We start from the raw sequence: 24,881 nt of genomic DNA on the forward strand, positions 1-24,881 counted from the left end.
AGTACTCATCCCAACAAATGTCTTCCTTAATGCCCCTTACCCATGTAGCCCATCCCACAACCCATAATCCCTCCAGCAACCCTCAGGTTGTTCTCTGTATTTAAGAGTCTCTTCTGTTTTGTCCCCCTCCCTGTTGTTATATTATTTTTGCTTCCATTCCCTTATGTTCATCTGTTCTGTGTCTTAAAGTCCTCATATGAGTGAAGTCACGTGATGTCTTTGATGAATTCCGCTTAGCGTAATACCCTCTCGTTCCATCCACATAGCTACAAACGGCAAGATTTCATTCTTTCTGCTTGCTGAGTAATACTCCATTGTATATATACACCACATCTGTTTATCCATTCATCCATCGATGGACATTTGGGCTCTTTCCATACTTTGGCTATTGTTGATGGTGCTGCTATAAACATGGGGGTGCATGTGCTCCTTTGAAAGAGCACACCTGTATCCCTTGGATAAATGCCTAGTAGTGCAATCGCTGGGTAATAGGGGATCTCTTGTCTTTTTACAATGAAGTATCTTATTATTTCTAGTGGAGGTTTTGTGGAAGACACTTTGGGAAACACTGAAGTAAAAACTGTGTGATCAGAGATATGCTTTAGGCTCATCAGCCTTGAGGCTATATACATTTAGGATGAAGTAGAAAGCCAGAGGCAAAGAAAACGGGTTAAATATCCAGGTAAATAAAATCCATGTGATGAAAGTGATTACAGAAACATACATTGTGAAGATAAAATTGGCAGGACTTTGCTTTTGAACGATCATAGGTAATAAGGACAAGAAATAGGTGGTATGAAGTCATGGGTATTCAGACATACATTTGGTTGATAGGAAAAGGAGAGCACTTTTCATGGAAATTGGTAGACAAAGGTGCACCTTAGCAGCCCCTGGACAGATTCACTGAAGGAAAGAAAGACAATTTTGCTTGCCAGACAGTTGAGCCTCTCTGACCATCACGAGTTCACTTACTCATCTTTCCTGTAGGACTTTGTTCCCTCCTTGCTTTTCTTTCCAAGTTACCCATCTTACAGAGGCTTATCACGAAAGCTGGATACCGAGGGAAAACAGTCTCCTTGGCCTCCATTTTCTATATCCCTAATCGGCATTCTTTTTAAGAGTTTTAGTGCTGATAGAGGAAGTAAGTATACGAATAAGACTCCACTTCAACACATGCTAGTCAGTTACCGAGTATGATATAATAAATATGGGACAATAGAAAACAGCAATTTACACTGGCTTTAAATTTTTTTTTAATGTTTATTTATTTATTTTTAAATTTTCTTTAATGTTTATTCATTTTTGAAAGACAGGGACAGAGCACAAGCAGGGGTGGGGCGGAGAGAAAGGGGACACAGAATCAGAAGCAGGCTCCAGGCTCTGAGCTGTCAGCACAGAGCCGGACGCGGGGCTTGAATTCACGAACCGCGAGATCATGACCTGAGCCGAAGTCGGACGCTCAACCGACTGAGCCACCCAGGCGCCCCGTAATGTTTATTTTTGAAAGAGAGAGAGAGAGAGTGAGAGTGAGAGCGAGCATTATCAGGGGAGGGGCAGAGAGAAAGGGAGAGCCTGCTTCGGATTCTGTGTCTCCCTCGCTCTGCCCCTCCCCAACTCGCACTCCGTCTCTCTCAAAAATAAACATTAAAAAACTTTTAACTGGAAATGAGAATAGGATGAGAAGAGAAAAATGAGGTATAATACATAGAATGACCATATTTACTGTGCAAAGCAGAATACCTGAGAATAGAAGAGGGTGCTCTCACTTATGCTGAGGTAACAGGCATAAATACTGTTCCAGGCAGACGGGTTGGACCATCTAATCACAGGAGGGGGTACAGCGCTAAATATGCCTTTAAAGCATATTTCTTAGCTTCAGGAAAAAGCTGGGATTTGTAAATGAAGAAACAAAAGCCTGGCATGAAAGTGCACATGAGAAAAGGAACACCCAGAAGGAGTGACTTCATTTGTTGGTTTAGGTGTGGGGTCATCAGGAGTAGGGCTCTGCTTGAATAATGGTGCATATGTGCCAGAGGGGGTGGGGGGTGGGGCGGAAGAAAATAGTGTGGTTTACTGTGTTTGGTCTGACAAGAGGAGAACCTTGTTCACATAAATGTTCCATCATTTTAAATCTGAGCCAACGAAAATCTAAATTCTCCTTCTTAACATCTGCACTACTGTCCAAGTCACACTGTGTTCCTAGAGTCATAAAGACTGTATTATGGAAACGAGAACCAACATAAACCTCTGTTGATGAGATTATCTAGAAGCAGGGACGAAGTTTTCCCATGAGCAGTCCATGTCATTAAAACTGTTAGTGTACAAAATGAATTTTTAGTCAATAACAGTGGTTAAGTATAGCATGTTGTCATTCTAAAATAGATGCATCTTCCTTTCTTTTCATGTTTATTTATTGATTTTAAGAGAGAGCATGTGCATGAGCAGGGAAGGGGGCAAAGAGGGAGAGAGAGAATCCCAAGCAGGCTCCACGCTGTCAGCACACAGCCCTATGCAGGGCTCAAATTCACAAACCATAATTGTGAGGTCATGACCTGAGCCAATATCAAAAGTCAGACGCTTAACCGACTGAGCCACCTGGGCACCCCAGTAGATGCATTTTCTAAGAGTAAAACCGGGTGGTTAAGTCAGTTCAGCAGTGGGTGGTTCAGTTGGTTAAGCGTCTGACTTGGCTCGTCATGATCTTGCGGTTTGCGAGTTCGAGCTTCGTGTCAGGCTCTCTGCTGTCAGTTTGGAGCCTGCTTCGGAGCCTCTGTCCCCCTCTCTCTCACAAATAAACATTAAAAAAAAGGAGTAATACAAAAAATAGTCCACAAAATCAATACTTATGTAAGTTTTTAAAAAGTCATTATAGAGGCACCTGGTGGCTCAGTCAGTTAAGCGTCCAACTTCAGCTGAGGTCAAGATCTCGAGGGTTGTGGGAGAGAGAACATGGGGGAGGGACAGAGAGGGAGGGAGGGAGAGAATCCCAAGCAGGTTCTGCACTGTCAACAGAGCCCAACACAGGGCTTGAATCCACGAACTGTGAGATCACCACCTGAGCTGAGATCTAGAGTTGGCCGCTTAAACAACTGAGCCACTCAGGTGCCCTGACATGTTTATTTTTTAAAGTACAGTATTATAGGGGCACCTGGGTGGCTCAGTCGGTTAAGCATCCAACTTCGGCTCAGGTCACGATCTCACGGACTGTGAGTTCGAGCCCCACATCGGGCTCTGTGCTGACAGTTCAAAGCCTGGAGCCTGTTTCAGATTCTGTGTCTCCCTCTTTCTCTCTCCTCCCCCACTCATGCTCTGTCTTGCTCTTCTCAAAAATAAATAAACGTTAAAAAATAAAAATAAAAATAAATTAAAAATAAAAAAAAAGTACAGTATTATAGGTTAAATGGGGATGATCCTAGGAAGACATTTAATCCTGTTTCATACTTGATAGAATTTAGTCTCTATCTGAACTTTATGGCTGAATTTATCTTACTTTGTGAGGTATTATTTTTCACTATTAGGCATCTGTAAGTTTTATGAAAACCTTCTTACCTTCAGTCTTAATTGTATTATTCTTCCCCAGTCTAAAACTCGTAAAATATAGACTTGGGATTCTTTTCTCAACCACAGATTTTTGTAATGCCCAGTCTAAGGAAGGCACCCGTCATATATTATGAGTTAACTTTTTAGGTATGTAGAAAAGTGTTAGATATACACTATCCTTGGGAGAATTGAGAAATAATTCTTTTGTATTGAATGGTTCAAATGAGGAACCTGGGTTGAACAGCTGCAAGCCTCTATCATTCACTAGCTGTATGATCTTGGACACTTAACTTCATCTCTTCGTGCCTTGGTTTCTCAGCAATAAGATGAAGTATAATGTCTTTCTGGGTCATTGTGAGAAATAAAGGACATATATAAAGCTCTATCAAAATGGAGACATTCTTGATCTTGTTCACTTTAGTCTGACTGCCTTGTACAGGTATCATCGGGCAGAGAGTAAGATCTCAATAAATATCTGAATAAAATGACTAAAAGCCCCTAGCACAATGCCTTACACATAGCACTCAATAAAAGGCAGCCATTTTCCCTATGACCTGGTTTCCAGACCTCTCACTGTATTAATCACGCTCTGATTTACCAACATTCTTATTCAGACATGGTTCTAACAACTCAATACTGTATGGTGTGTGGCAATTTGGCTTTATCTGATCATAATTACAGAGGAGTCCACTGGGAAAAAGCTAGTCTACCTGCTTACATAGAGGTGGCACTTAAAAAGCCCACTGTCTCCCAATATTATCCTTTAAACCTTAGGAAATGGATGATGCAGAGAATAAAAATATCAGAAAATAAGGTGCAATCAACCAGGTAAGAGAAGAACCAGGATAGTACAGTGTAATGGAAAGTCATTGCTACTAGTGTTTATTAAGGCTGCACCTAAGGAAGAGTCCGGTGTGGTGATTACTATTGGTTAGTCTCCCTATCTAGAGCACACTCCTTGATCCCTTTGATGGCCTGACTGTAAAGTTTGTCAACAGTGCTCACCACTAGGAAGATCTTCAAATATTGCTGAACGGTTGAATGAGTGAAGACAAACAAGAACGTTTGAAGAAGATGCTAGAGTGAATAGATGAACAGCTTCTAATAAGGAAACTGTGAGACTAATGGTTTCCATCATTGGATTTGGGGACAACAGACTCAGGTCAAGGAAAGAATGCTAATAAAATCACAAATATAAATGTGAAAACATTTTGGAGCCTTTGGCAAAAACAGAAATGTAAATTGGCTTAATAATTTGAATGAGCAGCAAGGTTTAGGTTCGCTTTTGTTCTTAGTATGATTGAGATTGGAGTTTGTAGACATCCCTGAAGAAAAAGTGGAGGGAGATGGAAAAGGATTAAGGACTAGATAATAGGCTAAGCGTTGGGCCCTACGGAAGGATGTGCCAGGGTGGTAAATAAAAACTAAGCATTTCCTTTCCACCAACAAAAGTAAAGGTAATGGGAATAGTCTGGGGTATAGAGGTAGGCGGTTAGGGAAGCTCCAATCGCAAATCTCAAAGTAGGACAATTGGCGAGGAAGAGGAGAGAAGACTGGCAGAGCAATTTGGATCCTTTGTTGGGACGGAGTGCACAAGGGGAAACAAATGGTTGCTGACCTCTGGGAATGAATGGTGGCTCCGCTTTGCGACTAAGAAAAAAAAAATCTCCTCTACCTTCTTCCTGATCTAATCATCCCGGCCGCTTTAAAACCATCGGAATAAAGCAGTAAGTAAAACTTTCCTCCGTATTAAGCCGTTATTAACAGGACTCCTACGTGTTTTTATATTAAAATTTAAATACATCTCTAAAAATAAGACTGCCATGGCACCACGAGAGGATTTGAGAGAGGCCTTGTTTACAAGCGGATCGAGGGCTGACGGGAGGTTTACATATTAAGCCGAAAGACGGGCTGCGACAACACTCCCAACTGCAATCAGACGCTGCTGCAGCACACTCCTTAAGAGATCCAGTTTGACCGCGGGAGTCGGGTAAGGTGCGAATCTGGCCTGACGGGAGCGGTTCCGCCCATCAGCTTCCCTTCCCAATCTAAAGCGTGGCGGGCTGCGGCCGACCCCAGTCGCCCGACGGCTGTCGGCCCGAACGCTCTGCCGGACGGCCTGACGAGGAGCGGGTCCTGGAAGAACCGCCTCACGCCTGGCAACGAGGAAGCTGTCTCCAGAGACCATCGCCAGGGCTAAGGCAGACGGGTTGAGATCGCCGTGGGAAGCGCGGTAGGCCATCCTGCTCCTTTGATCGCCGGCGGACAGGGGCACGTAGTTCAGGGCCATCTTCAAACACTGCCCGCAGTGTTTGTTACGTCCCTCGGTCAAGGTAGGCTCTTGGCGGCTACGCAGATCAGTCCAGCCGGTCTCGAACGCGACCCCCACCTACAGGGGAAGCCATTAACTCCAGCCGCGGCCGATCGAGGAGCCGCCTTCAACCGGCGCTCTGCTCTCGAGCATGCGCAGCCCGCCCGCGCACGTCGACGCCAGCCGAGAGCGAGCGTGAATGACGTCTACGTCCGTGACGCCCGGGTCGACGAGGGCGTGGGGTTTCCGAGAGTGCGCAGTGAGTGCGGCGGCGGCGACCCTTCGGCCTTTTTAGGGAGGGGGCGACATTGCGATGGGGGCGGCGGCAGCGGAAGCAGATCGCACGCTCTTTGTGGGCAACCTTGAAACGAAAGTGACCGAGGAGCTCCTTTTCGAGCTTTTCCACCAGGTAAGCGGCCGAGAGCCGGCTCTTCCTTTCGTTTATCCGGCTCTCTTATGGCTCGGCCCAACGGCCAGGCCCGCCTTCTTTTCGAAAGCTGGGTTGTGGGTCCCGGCGCCCGAAGGCTGGGCCGCTTGGGGCCGGAGGTCACTCTGGGGAAGTGACGCGCTCGCGGGGGGTCGCTTTATGGAAAGAGCCCTGGTGAGTTCACGCTGAAGTGACTCATTGGTAGAGTATATTTTAATTGTGTGGTCATTATCTGTTTTCCACGCAAGTTTTTTTTTTTTTTTTTAGTTGCAGCATTAGAATATTTAAAACAGACTCCTAAATACGCTGTAGAAAAGCAGACTTGTAGTGTTTCTGTGTTAAAGTTTGCATTAAAATGTGTTAAAAATTCAGAGTATCCTTTTCTTTCCAGTTCTGTTCTCTAACAGCTGGTAACGATTGGTTAATCGGTAAAAAAGCGAATTTTTAGTCCGAGAAAACCGGACTAGTCTTGATAAACCGTTACCTGGAGTGAGAAAATGATGGATGTTGGTCGCCTTGTTAAAAAGTCATAAGGTACTCTGAAATGTAAATTGAGTGACTGCTTCCACTTCCTTATGGTCTTCCTTCCCCCACATAAATTAATCAAGTGTTTGGTCGTAGCTATAGGATCTTTAACCGAGGTGGAAATTCTTGTGTGTCCATTTTTTAGACTTTCTGATTACATTTTTGTTGTTTTTCATCTTTGCAAAATTCGAGATTTTTTCTTTTCGTCTATAGGCTGGGCCAGTGATAAAAGTGAAAATTCCGAAAGATAAGGATGGTAAACCAAAGCAGTTTGCATTTGTGAATTTCAAACATGAAGTGTCCGTTCCTTATGCGATGAATCTGCTTAATGGAATCAAACTGTTTGGGAGGCCCATCAAAATTCAGTTTAGATCAGGTAACTATTCAGTGTTATTGTTTGGGGAGAGGGTCTTTTTGTTTGTTTGTTTCTCAGTTCTTTGTTTTTAATTTTGTTCAATTTTAAAGAACCTCTTTTGAGATGAAAATACTTCAAACTTTGTGGATAGTAAACTATATATCCCTGAAAATAGGTAACATTGACAACATGGCTTTTGAAAGTTGTCATTTTAAAATTGAGTTTGGGTTAGTGAAGAGAATGTAAACTTTGTTGTTAGAATGACTTGGGTTTGGGACCTTGCTCTGAAAGGAGCAAGGATTATTTCTGAAAACGCTTTTCCTAGCTGCTTTGTAATTCACATTTACAAATTTTGATTCTGGATCCTGATGGGGGTGAAATTTTCTGTGTATCCAGTCTCAAAATTTAGTGTGGGGATCAGAATATTATGGCCGGATTGGATATTTATACATTGGATAATACCTTGTTTGGAACCCTTTGTTTTGGAAGTATCTGGTATTGAACACATACGTTTTACTCTGATGAAATTGTAAAGCAGTCTTACTGTAATTTGAGGTTTTCTTTTGTAGCCTACATGATTTGGGGTAGGGGAGACATAATTTCAGCTTAAGTTTTCTATCAATAATTTCTCAATTTTTTTTATTTTAGGAAGTAGCCATGCCTCACAGGATGTCAATGTGTCATATCCCCAGCATCATATTGGAAACTCAAGCCCTACCTCTACATCTCCTAGCAGGTAATATCTTACACCTATTGTTAAGATCATTTGTCAGAAATTTTCCTAGGTAGTGATCCCAAAACGCACAATGAATGATTTGTTTCCTTCTTTAAGCTCCTTCTTCTTCATTCTTCTGCTATATTATTTGTATGTTGACTTATAATTAGGTATAATTAGGTTTCAAGGGGATTATAGACAGACATGTATGTATAGTACCCCTAAAACGGATGCATATGTTAACTATATGTTCATTTGGAAAGACATACACCCACATATTTTTGTACATAACTGAAAGAAAACTTCTCAGAACATTACTTAGCCCTTATTATTTTCAGTATACTCTATTTTCTAATCTGTTTCCTTTAAAAAATTTAAATTAGTTTTGACCACCAGTTGGTTGTTAATTGCAGGTTAAAAATAACTGTCTGGAAACAGACTAGTGGACTAAGAGTTTGTAGAATTGGATTCTAGGTGTGCCTCCACCGATTGCATAATCTTGAGATAGTGTCATTTCTCTGATCCTGCCCTTCCATTTGTCAGGAAAAGCTGAGTTGACTGATGTCTAGAACCTCTTCTAGTTACTAAGGGTTAGAAAAGATCCCGTATTTACATAAATAATTTTATTTGCGCTAGGAAAGCCGATATTTCACCAGGGACAGTTTTTTCCTGGATTATCCACAGAGTTATTCTGTCAATCATAATGGGCTTCATTTAAGGAAGAGTTAGCAAATATGTGTCAGGTTCTTCAGCTCCTTTGCATTTATGCTCTCGTTTCTCATGGCAGTCTTATGAGGTAGGGATTATTGTTAGTTCTACCTTATATGTGAAGAAAATGAGGTTTGGAGGTTAACTTGCTCAAGTTTGAACTGTTCGTAATAGTGGACTGGGATTGAAACCCAGGCATTGTGACGAAGCCTCTAGGATAGGCTGCCTAATGGAGCTTACAAGTCTTCATGAAGACAGGTGTATGTTTTGTGACTACCTGTTTGATAAGTCCTCTAGAGAAAGAGTAGAACATGCTTGGAGAAAAGATCCAGCAAGGAGAGATGATATAAACGAATGAGGAACTAAAAGGAGCCAACGTACCTAGATCACAATGAATGAGAAATGGAGAGTAGCAGATGGTGTTGGTGCAGTAGAAGAGGTGAGACGATATAGGGTCTTTCTTCTAGGCCATAGTTAGAAATTGGGAACGTTATCCTAAAAACCGTCAAAAGATACCAAAATGTTTTCAGTAGGACAATAACGGGAAGAGGTTTGTATTTTAACAGTTTGTTTGGTTGCTGTGGGAGAACAGATTAGCGGGGACAAGGCTGAAAATAGACCAATGAGGAAACTGTTGGTAGCAAAGTATTGGCATTAGTTGTAAGATAGCAAGGAAGTTCCTGGGATGATGTTGATGGTTTGGATTAGGGCGGTGCCAAGAGCTGGGGCAAAGTGGCTTCCATATGACAAGATGACTAGATAGCAAAGTTGCGAGAAAGAATAGTGTACAAAGGGTGCCATCTTCACATCCTTTCTTGCGAACTGAAATTGTGTTTAAATACTTCTCAGCACATCCGGAACTTGAAGCATCTCAAACCACTTTTGTAGAAGCTTCAAAGGTATCTCAGGTGGAGGAAAAATGAGGTTTTAGCTCCCTCAGAATTCTCTTTGGGAAAAAATATGCAAGTAAATGACTTGTTTTTAATTTAAGGCTAGAACATACATCGTTTTTATACTCTTCTTATAAGGAAAATTATACTTTTTACCCCTTTAGCATATGGATATATAACTAATTTAAGAAAACCCAAAATGGGGAGTGGCTGGGTGGCTCAGTCAGTCAGTTGAGCGTCTGACTCTTTTGCCTCAGGTTCTAATCCCAGGGTCATGGGATCGAGCCCTGTGTCAGGCTTCACACTGAGCATAGAACCTGCTTGAGATGATCTCTCTCCCTCCGTCCCTCCCTGCTCACACACGTGCTCATGCTTGATGTTTCTGACTCTCTCTCCCTCAAAAAAAAAAAAAACCAAAAAAAAAACCACAATGAAAATATCTAAACTATGAGGCAAATTAATTAGTGATATGATTTTAAATATTTTAAAATAAGTTTAAAATACTTGGTAAGTGAGTTTTTCTGTAGAGTAAGCTTCCTTTTTAGGAGGTGGGGAATAAGATATAAGTCCTTGAAATTAATATCCTATTTATGTTACAGAACTCTTAATTCCTTGTTCTCCCAGATCTGTTCCTCTTCCCTGTCTCAGTAAATGTGTGTGTAATTGCTCAAGCCAGAAATCTGCGTTTTTATCCTTAATTTTTCTTTTTCCTTCATCTTTCATATCTAATTAACCAAATCCTTTTCGTTTCAGTTTTCAGCCTAAGCCTTTGTGCTAGTCCTGGGATTGACGTTTTTTTTTTTTTTTTTCTATAAAGGCCACATACATGTTTCAGGCGTTGCAGGCCATCGTAACACTACATAGAAAATACAGACACAAGAGTGTTACAAAAACTGGATTGGTCCATAGGCTATATAGCTTGCTCACCCCTGTGCTCGTTCTTCCTGCAGCTGGAATGTTTTGCCTCCAGGTGATCTTGTTACTCAGTTTTCACTTCAAATGTCTCCTTTTTAGAAAGGCCATCCCTGACCAGCGAGCTAAAATAGAACTCCTGTCTCTCACCTTACTTGCTTTTTAGTCGACTATTCATAATGACACTTGGAACAAGGTAAATTGTCTTATTCTCTGAATCCTTCCCCTTATCTATGAGAGCAGATACCTTGTTTTTCTTGTTCATTCTTACCTTTGGGACCTGTGTCTTGCTCATGATTAGTATGTAGTAAATATTTGTTAAATGAATGATTATATGTTGTTTTTCTTTCACAGGCATGAAAGGACTGTGGATAACATGATTCCATCAGCACAGATAATTCAGAGGTCTTTCTCTTCTCCAGAAAATTTTCAGAGACAAGCAGTGGTAGGTTGATTTATCAACTTGACTTGGTAAAAAAAAAAAAAAAAAAAACAACCAAAAAACAACAAAAAAGCACAGCAAAACACTTACATTGAAATGTTCAAATGATTCTTAAGTAACGTCCTAAGTTTTCGTTAGACTACCGTGATCTTTGTAGATTGATTACTCATTTTAGTTTTCACTGGGCTGAAGTACATATTTAAAAGATTGAAGATAAATAGAAGAGCTGTGTTTCACATTTGTATTTTTCTTCATCCATTGTTGTGGGGGTGGTGTGTTTAAAAGACAGGAAATTTATTCTCTGATGTTCTTGTAACCTAGGCTGAAGGACTTATTAGCATATGCTCTCTTTGATGCTTGTAACAGTAATTGAATATATTGGAGTCTTCAGATCATCTTCCTCTTGCTTTCCATTTTTTCTGTAATAGGAGGCTGTGAGACTAGGCTTAAAATCCTTGATATGTTTTACTGTTCCATCTTTGTGTCCAGTCCTTCATTTTTTCATTTTGTCGTCACGTCCTTTATTTGTTTCTTTTTCTTGAATTCATTTCTTCTTTTTTTCACTGCCCAATCACAAGCATGGCTTATGACCCCTTGACCTTTTGCAGGCCTGCTAAATAAAAATAGAAGAATGAAATAAGGTAAAATTGAGCTCAGTATAAAGAGATGTCCACTTTTATGTACATATCACGTATTTTTCTCATTTTGCTGTAGGCTATTTAAAAAAAATGATCACTGGCTTATAAGCTATCTGCAGGCAGAATTTGGGGGACCACTGGTCTAGTCAGTTCGTACTTGTCTCCATTTTCTCCTCACTGGTCCATCTTACACACTTGTTTGAAAATCATTGTAACTCTGTTTTGCTTATCTTCCTGGTAATTTGACTTCCATCTTGTAAGATAAAGTCAGAATTCTCTAGCTTAGTTATTAGGTACTCCGATCATCTGATGCCAATAAAGCTTTTTAGCCTAATTGTCCATTAATCAGTGCTTATGAGGTCTGTAACCTCTCTCAGAGTTACTTGCTATTCTGCAAACACATTCTGTTTCCTTGTTATCTTTGTGCAATTTCCTTTCCTTGATATACTTCCCCCTTAAAATATTCTATCCATATTTTTAATATTCAGGTCCTATGCCACCTTCGTGAAGCCTTTCCTAATGATACTGAGCTCTTGACTCTTTATGTGTTCATCAGACAGTGATTTACATTATCATCATTTGTATGACCTCTTCCCTTCTACGTTTTGTTCTTGAGGGCAGGGAGTAGTAGGGGTAGTAGTCGTAGAGGTGGCGGGGGAGCGGGTGCCTGGGTGGCTTCGTTGGTTAAGCTTGCGACTTCAGCTCAGGTCATGATCTCTCATTTCGTGAGTTTAAGCCCCTCATTGAACTCTCTGCTGTCAGCACAGAGTCTGCTTTGGATCCTTTGTCTCCCTCTCCCTCTTTCAGAAATAAACATTTAAAAAAAAATAGTAGTTATGTACAAATATTTTGTAGTTGTCCGTTGGAATGAACAAACTTTGACTTGTTTAACCTAAGATCTACCTGGGCAGGTGGATCTACTAAAAATATTTGTAGTTAACATTTCCTTCTTTTTCTCTTAGATGAACAGTATTTTGAGACAGATGTCGTATGGTGGGAAATTTGGTTCTCCACATCTGGATCAGTCGGGATTTTCCCCATCAGTTCAGTCACATAATCCTACTTTTAACCAGTCTTCAAGCTCCCAGTGGCGCCAGGAGACGCCATCCTCACAACGTAAAGTCAGACAGAATTCTCATCCCTACATCCTGGACAGACATTATAGCCGTGAACAACGCTACACTGATCATGGGTCTGACCATCATTACAGAGGAGGCAGGGACGACTACTTCCATGAAGATCGGAATCCTGATGGCTGGAGCCTCGATTATGAAAACAGAAGAGACAGTAGTAGAGATGGAAAATGGCGTTCGTCTCGACACTAACAAGTATTAAAGGACGATGTTTTTATAGGGTCATTCTAGGTCCCTTTGGCTGAGTTGATCTGGAGGTGTTTTGTTAACTTTACAGAGCAGCTTTACAAGTTGCCACATTTCTTTATAAAATTTTTAAAACCTATAGCTGCAGTCTAATAACAGAAATAAGAATTGTGGTTCCAGTTTTATTACATTAATAACCTTTCACCTCAGGGTTTTATGAAGAGGAAAGGGTTTTATGCAAAAGAAAGTGCCACAGTTTCTAATCATTTTAGACAATTAATGAAGGGATGTATTATATGGATTGGTTGTATTATAAAGCAGATATTTTAATTATCTGTTATCTTTTTGTATTGCAAGAAGTTTGTTGTCAGTGAATCAGATTTTGGTGTATATAATAGAAAACATTCAAGTTTTGATAGTCTGAAATGACTGTCAGTATTTTGTTGATAAAAGAAAGTAATTTCAGTGACTCATTTTACTTAAAACTTATTGGGGTTTTAAGGGGATAAATCATATTTGACTTCTTAGAGAATTTTTAGTGTAAGTTCTGTGACATGCTCATTTGAGTTTTACTCTAATTGAACATAAAATTGTAAATCTGTACATGCTGTCTTATTCTAAAAATTTTAAGATTTACTCATTAAGTCATGTTTGATGTATAACTGAAGTTACTCAGGAAGTTAAATATCTCTAAATGTATTTTTTTACGTTAAACAAATACAGTGTTAATATAAATCCCCTTTTCAGGAATAACAAAAATGTAAAAGCAGAGGTAAAATGGTAAAATGTTTTACTGAAAGTATTCTTTTTGCAAAAAGAAGGTTCATGAACCGTTTAAGTGCTGCCTCTGTTACTCAAAACTTTAAAAACTTTAACATTTTCAAAGTGCCCAGGACATGTGTACATGGGTATGTTTTATTGTGGAGATTGTACAAACTGCTTTTTTGTTTGAACGTTTGAAACAATTTAAACTTTTTCTGATTTAAAAATTTTTAAATCTTGTTTAACAAAATTGTGTATCAAGATGCTGTTTCCCATTTATTGTAGAACTTGTTTATAAAAAATCATTCCTTGAAAAATTTTGATCCTTTTTAATATTAGTAACCACAGCATTTATACTGTGTTCTTTTTTAATATATTGAAAACCTAAAAACGAGTGTGTCTTATTTTTTTGACATTACTAACTTTGGAGACCATGTATACAAAGTTAGCAACATACTTTTATTCAGTGATGGCCTGGTGTTAAGAACGTTGGTTCTTAGAGCATCCTGAAATATTCCTTTTGTACATATTGAAATTAATATTTTAGAATCAGATTTTCAGTGATCTGGATTATAGTTCTTACCAGTTATGAACTGGTCACCCTCCTTAGTCCCTGGGAGTTCACGTACTCTCAGGTCTTCCCTGTGTGTAAATGCATGCCGTTTTTCGGTAAGTGGAACTATTGACTCCGCATGATTAAAAGTTTGTTTGCTTACACAGTTTAATAGTAGAAGGATTTGTTTGCAGTGAGCTTGTTCTCCATTATCTTACCTATGTGAATATTTGGTAGCTTATAGAGATTAACAAAGATTAGTACTGCTTTATTGCAAGGTATCTCTGGGTCCGATCCTTTCATATTGATTCATAGGTAATCCTGGTTCAGGGTAATCTTTTTTAATGATTTTAATGACGGGGCACACCCCTTAGGAGGTTCCAGTGGATCTCTTTCACTTCAATCCCACCCAGTTGAAAGTAACCAAACTAATAAATGTACTGGGTAAAGGGACAGAACGAGATGGTCCCAACAAATTGGACATAGTTGGGGAGCTCGTTCACCCAGGCTTGAGAGCTACAGTAGAAAGGAAGAGGTGTTTTTGTGGGAGCACGGTTTCTCCCCAAGGGTGTGGCACGAAATACCACTCTGTTCTGTAATGAAGTGTTGGGTAAATGTTCTGTACTGACATGGTGTAACCTTCTCTTAGAGAGTGGCAACACCATAAAGCTTCTGACAAGTACTGCAGTAAAGAAATCTTTATACTTAGTATTCCAAACTTTTTTGACCCTTATTTTACCCTTTTGTACATAACACATATTAATATACTAAGACCTCTAAAGAATCTGACCCCACCCTTCTCTATCAAATCAGTCAATATTTTTGGTACCACTTTCTAGTTCTGTTGTGTAGGCCCATATTCCTCACACCTACTGCCTATCATGCTAGAAGGGGCAATCCTACTCTTCCAGGATTATTCTATCAGCACCCTACTGTAGCAGTTTGTGTATTCCAATAGTACCCTGTATTTCGCTTGTCGTAGCCTTATACTGTGTTATAATTTTCTTTTTATTTGTATCTCTCTAGAAAGTTCCATGAAGGCAGAAACCATATCTTACCAGTGAATTCTCAGTATCCAGTACCTGGCATTAAATTACTTGGTAAATTTTTGATGAATGAATGAAAGAATGTTTGTCAGATAATTGAATTAAAAAAGGAGGCTTAATCATAGTAGTAGTTTTTTTTTTAATAGGTTTCCTAACCATGAACCATCATTGCATCCTGTTATAAAAACTCTGTATTACAATATATTGTGCCTTTAATACACTCTAGAATTCTATTTGCTTTCCAAAAGTGTTAAGGTTTTGATCTGTATTCATGAGGTTTTCTTTTAAAAATTGTTTTATTATGTTGGTTTGGTTTTGGAATTATGGTTCTGCTAGCTTTATAGAATGAGTTGGCAAGCTTATCTTGTTCTATGCCCTGGAAAGAAAATTGAAAAATATAGGAATTAACCTGTTTCTTTAAGACTTGTTAAACTCCTTTGTAAAACTCATTTCTTAGAAGTAACTGGTTTTTTCTCCCATTTTTTGTTTTGGTTATCAGTCTATCCATATTTCCTACTTTCTCAGGAATCAATCTGAATAATTTATACCTTTCTAAAAAAAAAAACCCCATTTTCTCTGTCTTTCCAAATTAATTGACAGTTGTACATGGTATTTCTTAAAATTTTTGTTAAATTCTATCTGCGGTTATAGTTGTTTTAGTTCCTGACATATTTTACTTTCCCTCCCCCATCTTCATTAGACTCGCTGTGCTGTTATACATTGTGCATTTATTTATGTAAAAGCAGCATGCCACATTGTTTCTGTTTTTGAAACCTTCCCTTTTAAAGAGATCGAAGTAAAAGTTATATATGATTCCGACAGTAAACCATTTCTGGAGCTCTTTGGTCCTCCGTGTAGATCCATCTGGTATCTACTTGGAGGTTTTTGGGATATGTCTTGTAGTGCAGCCTTGCTGGTGATGAATTCTTGTAGCTTTTGTGTCTGAAAAAGTATATTTCATCTTTGTGTTTGAAATATCTTTTTGCTGGGTATAGAATTCTAACTTGACAGTTTTTCCCCCCCTTTTGCTATTTTAAAAATGTGGCTCCACTGTCCCCCTGCTTGCATTTTTTCCTATAAGAATACTGCTGGCTAGTACATAATGTGTCATTTTTGTCTGGCTGGTTTTGAGCAATTGGATTATAATGTGCCTTAATACAGTTTTCTTCATGTTCCTTTTGCTTGGAGTTTTTTGAGATTCATGGGTCTGCGGGTTTATAATTTCAATCAAAATTGGAAAGCTTTGGCCATTGTTTGAAAAAAAATTTTTGTCCTCACTTTCCTCTTTGGAAATTTCAACTACGCTTAATACGAGACTACTTAATGTTATCCCATAGCTCACTGATGTGTTGTATTTTTTAAATTTTGTTTTCTCTGTGTGTTCATTTAGATAGTTGTATTACTAGGTCCTCAAGACTACTTTTTCCTTTTTTTTCCCCCCTGCAGTGGCTAGTTAGCAATTAATTCCAATATAATCTTCATCTTAGATGTTGTAGTTTTTCTCTCTAGAAGTTTGATTGCCGTCGCTTTTCTTCTGATTGGTACTCTGTTTTTTTTTTTTTTTTTTGTCTTCAGCTTCATGAGGTACAATTGACAACATTGTAGTCTATTTAAAGTATAAAGCACGATTTGACACACATTGTGAAAGAGTCCCCCCCCCCAGTGAGTAAATTAACACATGACTTTTGGATCTTTTTTTTTGTATCTTCACTATCTTTACTTAATTTTTTCAACAATTGGAATAAAGTTACAGTAATTTTTAATGTCCTTGCCTGCTAATTCTAATATTTTTGTCAGTTCTCCATTGGTTTCTGTTCACTCCCGTTATTGGATGTGTTTTCCTGCTGCTTTTGCACACCCTGCAATTTTGACTGGTTGCTGGGCAATAGGGATTTTACCTCATTGGATACTTGATAGTTTGTATTTCTGTAAATATTCTTGAGCTTTCTTCCAGAACACACGTAAGTTATTTGTAAACCATTGTAGCCAGGACATGATTTAAGATTTGTTAGGATTTCACAACTATTTAGGATTAACTCCCCCATTACCAAAGCCAAACTCTCGAACACTGTAACAGATGCAAACACTGTAACACATGCTCGTGAATTACAAAATGTTTCAGTCTATCTAGTGGGAACAGATACTATTCCTGGTCCTCTGTGAGTGCTGAGTAGTAGTCCCTCTAATTCTCTGGGGCAATTCTTTTCCCAGCCTTAGATAGTTTCTTCAAACCTGTATGCTGATCTCTACTCTCATGAATACTGGAGGAAACCGGCAGATGTCAAAGTTTTCTCCTGGGCACCTTAACCACGTGCAGTCCTGTGTACTAGACGTTGTAGCTGCCTCGGTTCCCTGAGACTCTCCTGGAGTTTGCCAGGCTTTGCCTACCCCGCCCCCAACCACACTGCTGCCTGGAAATTGCCTCAAGGCAGCAAGCTGAGGCAATCTTAAGGCTCACCTCATCTGTCTTCTGCTCCTGAGGATCACTGTCCTTTCCACCTGACATCCACTGTTTTGTGTTTTTTTCTGTGTATTGGTTGTTCACGCAGGAGGGTAAATCCAATCCTTGGTACCCCATCTTGACTGGAGGTGGAAATTAAGTCCTGGGTTTTGACACGTAGTGTACTCACCATTCTTCATGTTAAATGGTCTGTATTTTCATGTTTGATTTTTCTTTCTAACTTGAGTTATTTAGTTCCTTTTTAAATTTCTAATTGATTTTTTTCCCTTCTATTGTGACTTTTTATAGCCTGTGGAGAGAGAACATGGCCAATGTGATAAAATAAAAAACAAATAGAACAAACTTGTAGAGATAAAACCCGATCACTAGCTGGATGATCACAGGCTTTTTTTTTTAGGTTTCCTGGCAGTGAGCTAACAGGGCTGACCCACGGCCCAGGCACACCTGTCCCAAGGCTGCGGAGGAGAACTTGGAAGGCACACCCATCCTCCTTGGCTGGCCCTTCTGCCTGTGAGTTCCATCCCGCCCTGTGGGACACCCGCAAGGTGTTCGCCTAAAGGTTTCTTTTCCAATTTTTCTAATGGTTCCATGCATGTGTGAAAAACAATGATTTTCTCTGTTTCAAAACTCTGCCTTGACAAAATTATCTCTTACCTGACAAAACGTGTAAATCAAAAATGTCAGAATGAGGAGTTATTAAAAAAAGTTAAAATGCGTGCATATTAATTTAATACACATAAGTATACATTCACTTGCCAATCTTTTGATGTGGAGCCAAAGCCCTTTCCTTATATCTAGGTATGCTAATTGGAGGTTAGTGGCTGTTCTTGCATAAATCACTACCAGATTGCATCGCCTATAATTTCCATTTTGCGTTTCCTCATAGTGGAAGGCAGTTGCAGAGAAATGTGTGAAGGATTCAAGTTTTCTGTTTCTCCTCAACAGTTGTCTTGCTCACACTTAATCTCAGCAAGTTCTTATAATGATTTATCCTTCCTGAATCTTTACAAAGTAATTCAACTAGTTTTCTAGAAATTTTTATGTTCTACGTTCGTATTCATATTTTATATTCATCCATATTCTTATTCATCCGTTTATATCATGTTTAGGTTGAGAATTTGCATTAATGAGCACTAAACTGAAGCAGGTTTGGAACAACTTAACTGGTAAGAGGAAGCACGGGTGAACTTCTAGGAGTGGCTGACCAGTCCCTAGGCTGCAGCATGTCAAGGACGCAGACATTTATTACAGAAAGAATAGGGAACACCAGTGAATCCAACAACTCAGTTAAGTGGAATCAAAGCAGAGAAATGTGCTAATTTGGTAGATAAGTTGTGTTAATTATATGTTTCAAATCCTACATGGTTTTCTCTTCTTGACCTCTTAGTTCTGAAAGAGATGATTCTAATTTATGATGTTCTCTGAGTAATGTATCCTGAAGTGGGTATGTATCCTGAAGCTATTCTAGATACAAAATGAAGCATGACGTTCCTTCACCGTGTACTGTAACTGTTACCAGTGTAAATATCCTCAACCCGTTCTCCTGCTATTAACTTTGGGTTCTCTTCTGGTTCATATTGCTATTTCACACCTCCATTTTTGTTAGTATTAGCCAGCTATGTCTTTGACTATTACTTTTGAATACCTCTATGTCACTTGATTTTAGGCATGCCTCTTATAGTAAGGGATGTTTTGATTTCTTCCTTCTATACTTCCTTGCATAGGTATGTTTCCAGGATTGATCCCCTTTTCTTTCCCCCCACCCCCTTTCTTCTAGGGTAGCATTTAATAACTCTGGATACACACTGGCATCACCTAGGAGCCTTTCAAAAAAACAACTTAATGCCTAAACTTTACCCCGGAGCCTCAGGGAGGAAGCATGGTGTCAATATTTTTTAAAAGGGTCTGGTATAAAGTCAGGATTGAAAACTGTACTGTCACACTATTTCTATTCCTGTAGTGTATCCCCGTACATTCTCATCAATCATATTAAAGTTTATAGTTTTTTTTTTTTTTTTTATCAGACAGGCTGAAACAGTTGTAGCAGTCAAGGTAAAAGCAGAATGATAAAGTATAAGGGACTTGTTGTAGAGATTTAACCTTAAGCAACTGTGATCGCTGGTGGAAAAATCTGTTGCCCTGCATCTGGTGTTGGGCCTGAAGTCACGGTAAGTCAGCCAGATCAGCAGCTGGGAAGAAAAGCTGAACAAGAACAGGAGCAGGGACAAACCAGAGAGTGGTAGCAAACAAACACGGAGCTTGCATCTGTCTCTCGTTACCCTGCCTTAGTTGACTTGGACGATGCCTGCAGGTGTGGCTGGCACTCTCGGCCACAGAACTGCACGTATCTTTGGCCCAGGACTCAGAGAAGTTGGAGGACATGTGGCAGAACCTGGAGGAGCCACAGCCTGGGCGCTGCCCCACGCCAACAAGGTGAGCCAGGAGACCAGCAACAACGTGCATGAGGTACCACGGTGCCTGGCACCCTCCTCTAATCTTCTGGAATGTAGAAAATATGGTTGCTGTTTTCCTTACAAGGTCCAAGTCTCAAGCAAATTTCCCTTGCGGTCAAAACCGCATTGCAATTCGAACACTCTCTACCTGGACTTAGGCTAAGAGCTTGTTTCTCTAGAGACTGTCCTCACTTCAGACACTAGCTACAAGCTCAGGGATTCCTGGGCCATAACTCCTGACCAATCTGCTACAAATTCAGGGGTTCCCACTACTCCCTCATGTCTGATAATTCACGAGAATGACTCACAGGACTCAGCTAAGAGCTATGTTTATGGTTGCGGTTTTATTATAGCAAAAGGATTCAAATCAGAATGAGACAAAAGAGGAGACACCTAGGGTGAGGTCTGGAAGGGTCTCCAATAAGGCTTCCGTGTCCTCTCCCCATGGAGTCAGAACGCATCACCCTCCTGGCACATCATTGTGTGTTACCAGGCAGGAAGCTTATCCAAGCTTTGTGTCCGGAGTTTTTACTGGGGCTTCGTGACAGAGGTATGATTGATTGCATCCTTGGCCGTGCGATTGAACTCCGTCTCCAGCCCTCTTCTCCCCCAGGAGTTTGGACTGGTATCAATTTGGCTCAGAGCCTCAACTCCAGTCGCCAGGCTGATCTTTCCAGCATGGCCAGCCCCGATCCTGAGACTATCTAGGGGCCTACCATGAATATGAAGGGTGCTCTTCTCGCTTGGGGAATTCCAGGGATGTGGAGAGGCTCTCTCCCAGGGACCAGGAACAGAAGCCAGTTGAAATCTTTACTATAGAGCACCAACTCTAAATGGAACTAGACCGGGGAGGCTATTCTGGTTGACACAGTGCAAAACCATCACAACAGGAGGATACCTGACCCCCTTGCGCCCCACCAAGAAAACACCTGTGGAACACTTTCCCTTTCCTTGCCACGTCTCTCCTACCATGAGCATACAGACCACCTTCCAAGCTCAATCTCTCGGGTTTTAGTTTCAGACTGCCATTACTGTTTAAACATTTTATCTTCTCTCTAAGGTCATATTTCTCAACTTCTTTATTATGTGTTATACCATATTATAGCTTTTTGGAACTACAAAGTTATCTATTATACTATATAATATATTAAATTAGCTTTTTTTACCTTATACTTCTAAAGAAGAAAGCAACATTACTTGGCAAATTTATTTTTTATTTTTATTTAAAAAATTGTTTTTAATGTTTTTATTTATTTCTGGGAGACAGAGAGACACAAGCATGAGTGGGGAAGGGGCAGAGAGAGAGGGAGACACAGAATCCAAAACAGGCTCCAGGCTCTGAGATGTCAGCACAGAGCCCGACGCGGGGCTCAGACTCACGAGCCACGAGATCATGACCTGAGCTGAAGTTGGACACTTAACTGACTGAGCCACCCACGTGCCCCTTGCCAAATTTAAAATGATGTGTATCGTATTTGGTTTGGGTCTTGGTATGGGAATAACTTTTTTCAAACAGCTAGCATTTAGTGAGTATTTACAATGTGCTAAGGGTTGTCAAAAGCTACTTAAGACTGTTTTGCAGAAGAAGGAGTTGAGGCTTACAGAAGTTAATAACATCCCCAAGATCACACAGTGGTGGTGACCTGGTTCATATCCAGTCAGTCTGATTCCAGATGTCAACCTCTTAACTCTTAACTATTCTTCTTCTTCTTCTTTTTTTTTTTTTTTTAATGTTTATTTATTTTTGAAGGAGAGACAGAGCATGAGCGGGGGAAGGGCAGAGAGCAAGGGGGACACCGAATCCGAAGCAGGCTCTGGGCTCTGAGCTGTCAGCACAGAGCCCGACTAACCCACGAACCATGAGATCACGACCTGAGCTGAAGTCGGATGCCCAACTGACTGAGCCACCCAGGTGCCCTCCCCACCCCCTTTTTTTTTTTTTGAGAGAGAGAGAGAGAGGGCACAAGTGAGCAAAGGTCAGACACAGAGCGAGAGAGAGAGAATCCCAAGAGGGGCAGAGAGAGAGAGAAGTGGAGCTCACCAGAAGCAGGGCTCAAGCTCACCCCAAGCGGGGCACGAGGTTACCCAATGTAGGACTCAGACTCATGGACCTGTGAGATCATGACCTGAGCTGAAGTCAGATGCTTAATGACTAAGCCACCCAGGTGCCCCTATGCTTCTTTAGTTATGTGTGACAGCACCAAAGGTAGACCGTATTGCTTTTATGGCTTGATGTTCGGAATGCTTGTATTTTGTGCTTAAAATAAGAAATTACTTATTTTTATAAGTTTGGTATTTTTTTTCTTTATGTAAATGATAATAGAGCAGATACCAGGAGTGTAACTGCTTCACAAGAGTTATAGTAGTAGATAGTTTTTATTCTCATTTAATGAAAAACTAAACTGGATAGGCTCTTTATTACATTTATCTTGATATTGGTACTTGAAATACAAAGATATACGAGTGTACTACTTAAAATGTTTTTATTAATGTTGCTAATATAACCTGGAGATCTTTTTTAAAATTTTTATTTATTTATTTTTGAGATGGAGAGAGGCAGAGAACAAGCGGGAAAGGAGCAGAGAGAAAGGGGGACAGAGGATCCTAAGCAGGCTCCCCACGGACCACAGAGAGCCTGAAGTGGGACTTAAACCCATGAACCACGAGATCATGACCAGAGCGGAAGGCAGCCGCTTAACCGAATGAGCCACCCAGGCGCCCCTAACGTGGAGATCTTGAATTGTGATTATTTGAATGAAATTTTCATGGATGTGATAAAGAACCTCCTTTGGGAAATTTACAGAATTATTATCATTTTTATGCGCCTTATTAACGTGCTTTATTTCAACATCAATGTGAATTATACTTTCTTTTTAAAAACAAATAATTACAATGTTCCTCAAATGCATTGGTTAGTATTTCTTTGCCTAAAAGAGTCACAAAAATGTGACTCAATTCCTGTTGGTGAAGGTAAAAACTCATGTATCCCGTTTGTTCTAGCTTTCTACTGCTGTTTAATAAACTACCCTAAAACTCATTGTTAAACCCCAAACATTTGTCCGGGACTCAACAGGGATGCCTCTTCTCTGCTTAGCAACATTGGGGTGACTCAGTTTGGGGCTGAATGATCCCCTTTGAGATTGGATTACTCATACAACTGTCACGTTGGTGGTGACTATCGGCTGAGACCTCAGCCGGGGTGGTGAGCTGGGTGGTTTTGTTCCTCTCCACACAGCTCTGCTTGGGCAACCTTTCAGCACAGTGACTGCATTCTAGCAGTGAGCATCCCAAGAGAGCAAATACACAGCACTTCATAATCTAGCCCGAGAAGTCACTTCTGCTGCATTCTGTTGGTCAAAAAAGTCACAGTGGTCCACCCTGGTTCATGGAGAGGGGACAACGAGAGCCCAATGATCAATGAGAGGAGTTTTAAGATCATACTGTAAGAGCAGAATGTGGGATAGGAACCATGGTTGTGACCATTTTTTAAAAGCTATATCTACCATAGTATTCTTCCAGGACCTAGATTTGGTAAACAGCACAACTAAACACAGCTACTGTTGTTTTCTTCTAGCTATTTTATTTAAAAATTTTCCCACTTAAATGTTTACTCCATTTAGATTTTATTTCGGTGTAAGTTTTGAAGTCAGGAGCCGATTTAAGTTTTTCTTCAGGTATAGCTGCCTAGTCACTAACACAATTTGTTATCAATCCATCTTTCATCACTTATAAGAAATGGTATCGTTACCAGATTCTACCTTTCCCCTTTGTTTTGTCTGTTTCTGGCCTAACAACCTATAAATGTCTGGCTCTTCCTACCCTAGAACCGAATTATTGCAGGACTAGTTTCTTCCATGCCCACCCCACCAATTGTTTTTCTACCCCCCCCCCCCCCCAAATTTTGCTGGCTCATTCTTGGATGCTTATTTTTCTTTGTGAACTTTTCTGTATCAACTTAGCTTGTCTAGCTCTAAACCACTCTGTTGGTATTTCCATCAAAATAGTGATTACTAATTTTAAATCACTCTTACCATGAATGAAACTGGGTATTTTTGGCTTCTTTGTATCAGCCAATAATATTTCTTCATGAAACGTTCATATTCTTTGACCATTTTTCTACTAGGGTTTTGATTCTTCTTATTGAACTGTGAACACTCTTCGTATTTGGGAATATCAGGGCTTTGTTTGAAATGTTTCTTGTAAATGTTTTCCCCAATCACAGTAGTCCAATTCTATCTGTGGTTTTTCTTTCTGTGGTTTCAGTTTTCTACAGTCATCGGTGTTCAGAAACCAGACTGTCCTCTCTGACAATGTGTGAGTAGGGCCTAGTGCAACGTCACAGCGCCTACGGCATTCCCCTCACTTCCTGTCTTCATGTAGGCATGTTTTCATCTCACATCATTGCAAGAAGAAAGGTGAGTACAGAAAAATAAGATATTTTGAGGAAGAGAGAGACCACATGCACATAACTTTTATTATAGTATATCATGATTGTTCTATCTTATTAGTTATTATTGTTAATCTCTTACTGTGCCTAAGTTATAAATTAAACTTATCACAGATGTTTTGTGAAAGAAAAAACATAACACATATACGGTTAGGCACTATCTGACATCCACTGGGGTTCTTGGGACATATCTCTTGTAGATAAGTGAGGACTGCTGTGGTTTTGCTTCTGAGGTTTTTTTTAAGTACTGAAATAAACAGTAAATTGTGTGTGTGTGTGTGTGTGTGTGTGTGTGTGCACACATACGTGGGCAGAGGAAGTGAAAGCTATCTTTTCTTGAGTGGTTTCTTCTGCTAGTTTGAGATTTATGCATTCTT

The 24,881-nt window shown here is 40.1% G+C and overlaps 2 protein-coding genes across 2 annotated transcripts; one reads left to right on the plus strand and one right to left on the minus strand.

The window, feature by feature from the left end:
- Positions 1-5,319: 5,319 nt before the first annotated feature.
- Positions 5,320-6,020, minus strand: CD1H11orf71 (chromosome D1 C11orf71 homolog). The gene has a single exon (XM_030332387.1). The coding sequence runs from the start codon at positions 5,828-5,830 to the stop codon at positions 5,435-5,437; it is 396 nt and encodes a 131-aa protein (XP_030188247.1). The 5' UTR covers positions 5,831-6,020; the 3' UTR covers positions 5,320-5,434.
- Positions 6,021-6,055: 35 nt separating this feature from the next.
- On the plus strand, positions 6,056-15,564 carry RBM7 (RNA binding motif protein 7). The gene is made up of 5 exons (XM_030332386.2): positions 6,056-6,260; positions 7,017-7,179; positions 7,807-7,894; positions 10,738-10,828; positions 12,426-15,564. Exons 1-5 carry the CDS (start codon positions 6,165-6,167, stop codon positions 12,786-12,788), a joined length of 801 nt encoding a protein of 266 aa, XP_030188246.1. The 5' UTR covers positions 6,056-6,164; the 3' UTR covers positions 12,789-15,564.
- The last annotated feature ends 9,317 nt before the right edge of the window (positions 15,565-24,881 follow it).

The sequence above is a fragment of the Lynx canadensis genome, chromosome D1 (assembly GCF_007474595.2).
Source record: "Lynx canadensis isolate LIC74 chromosome D1, mLynCan4.pri.v2, whole genome shotgun sequence".
Taxonomy (NCBI): Eukaryota; Metazoa; Chordata; class Mammalia; order Carnivora; family Felidae; genus Lynx; species Lynx canadensis.

Excerpts from the sequence above, each read along its gene's own strand:
- CD1H11orf71 (XM_030332387.1), bottom strand. The coding sequence starts at position 5,830 with ATGGCCCTGAACTACGTGCCCCTGTCCGCCGGCGATCAAAGGAGCAGG.
- RBM7 (XM_030332386.2), top strand. The coding sequence starts at position 6,165 with ATGGGGGCGGCGGCAGCGGAAGCAGATCGCACGCTCTTTGTGGGCAAC. Across the intron at positions 7,895-10,737 it reads ACCTCTACATCTCCTAGCAG|GCATGAAAGGACTGTGGATA; the intron begins GTAATATCTTAC and ends TTTCTTTCACAG. Across the intron at positions 10,829-12,425 it reads ATTTTCAGAGACAAGCAGTG|ATGAACAGTATTTTGAGACA; the intron begins GTAGGTTGATTT and ends TTTTTCTCTTAG.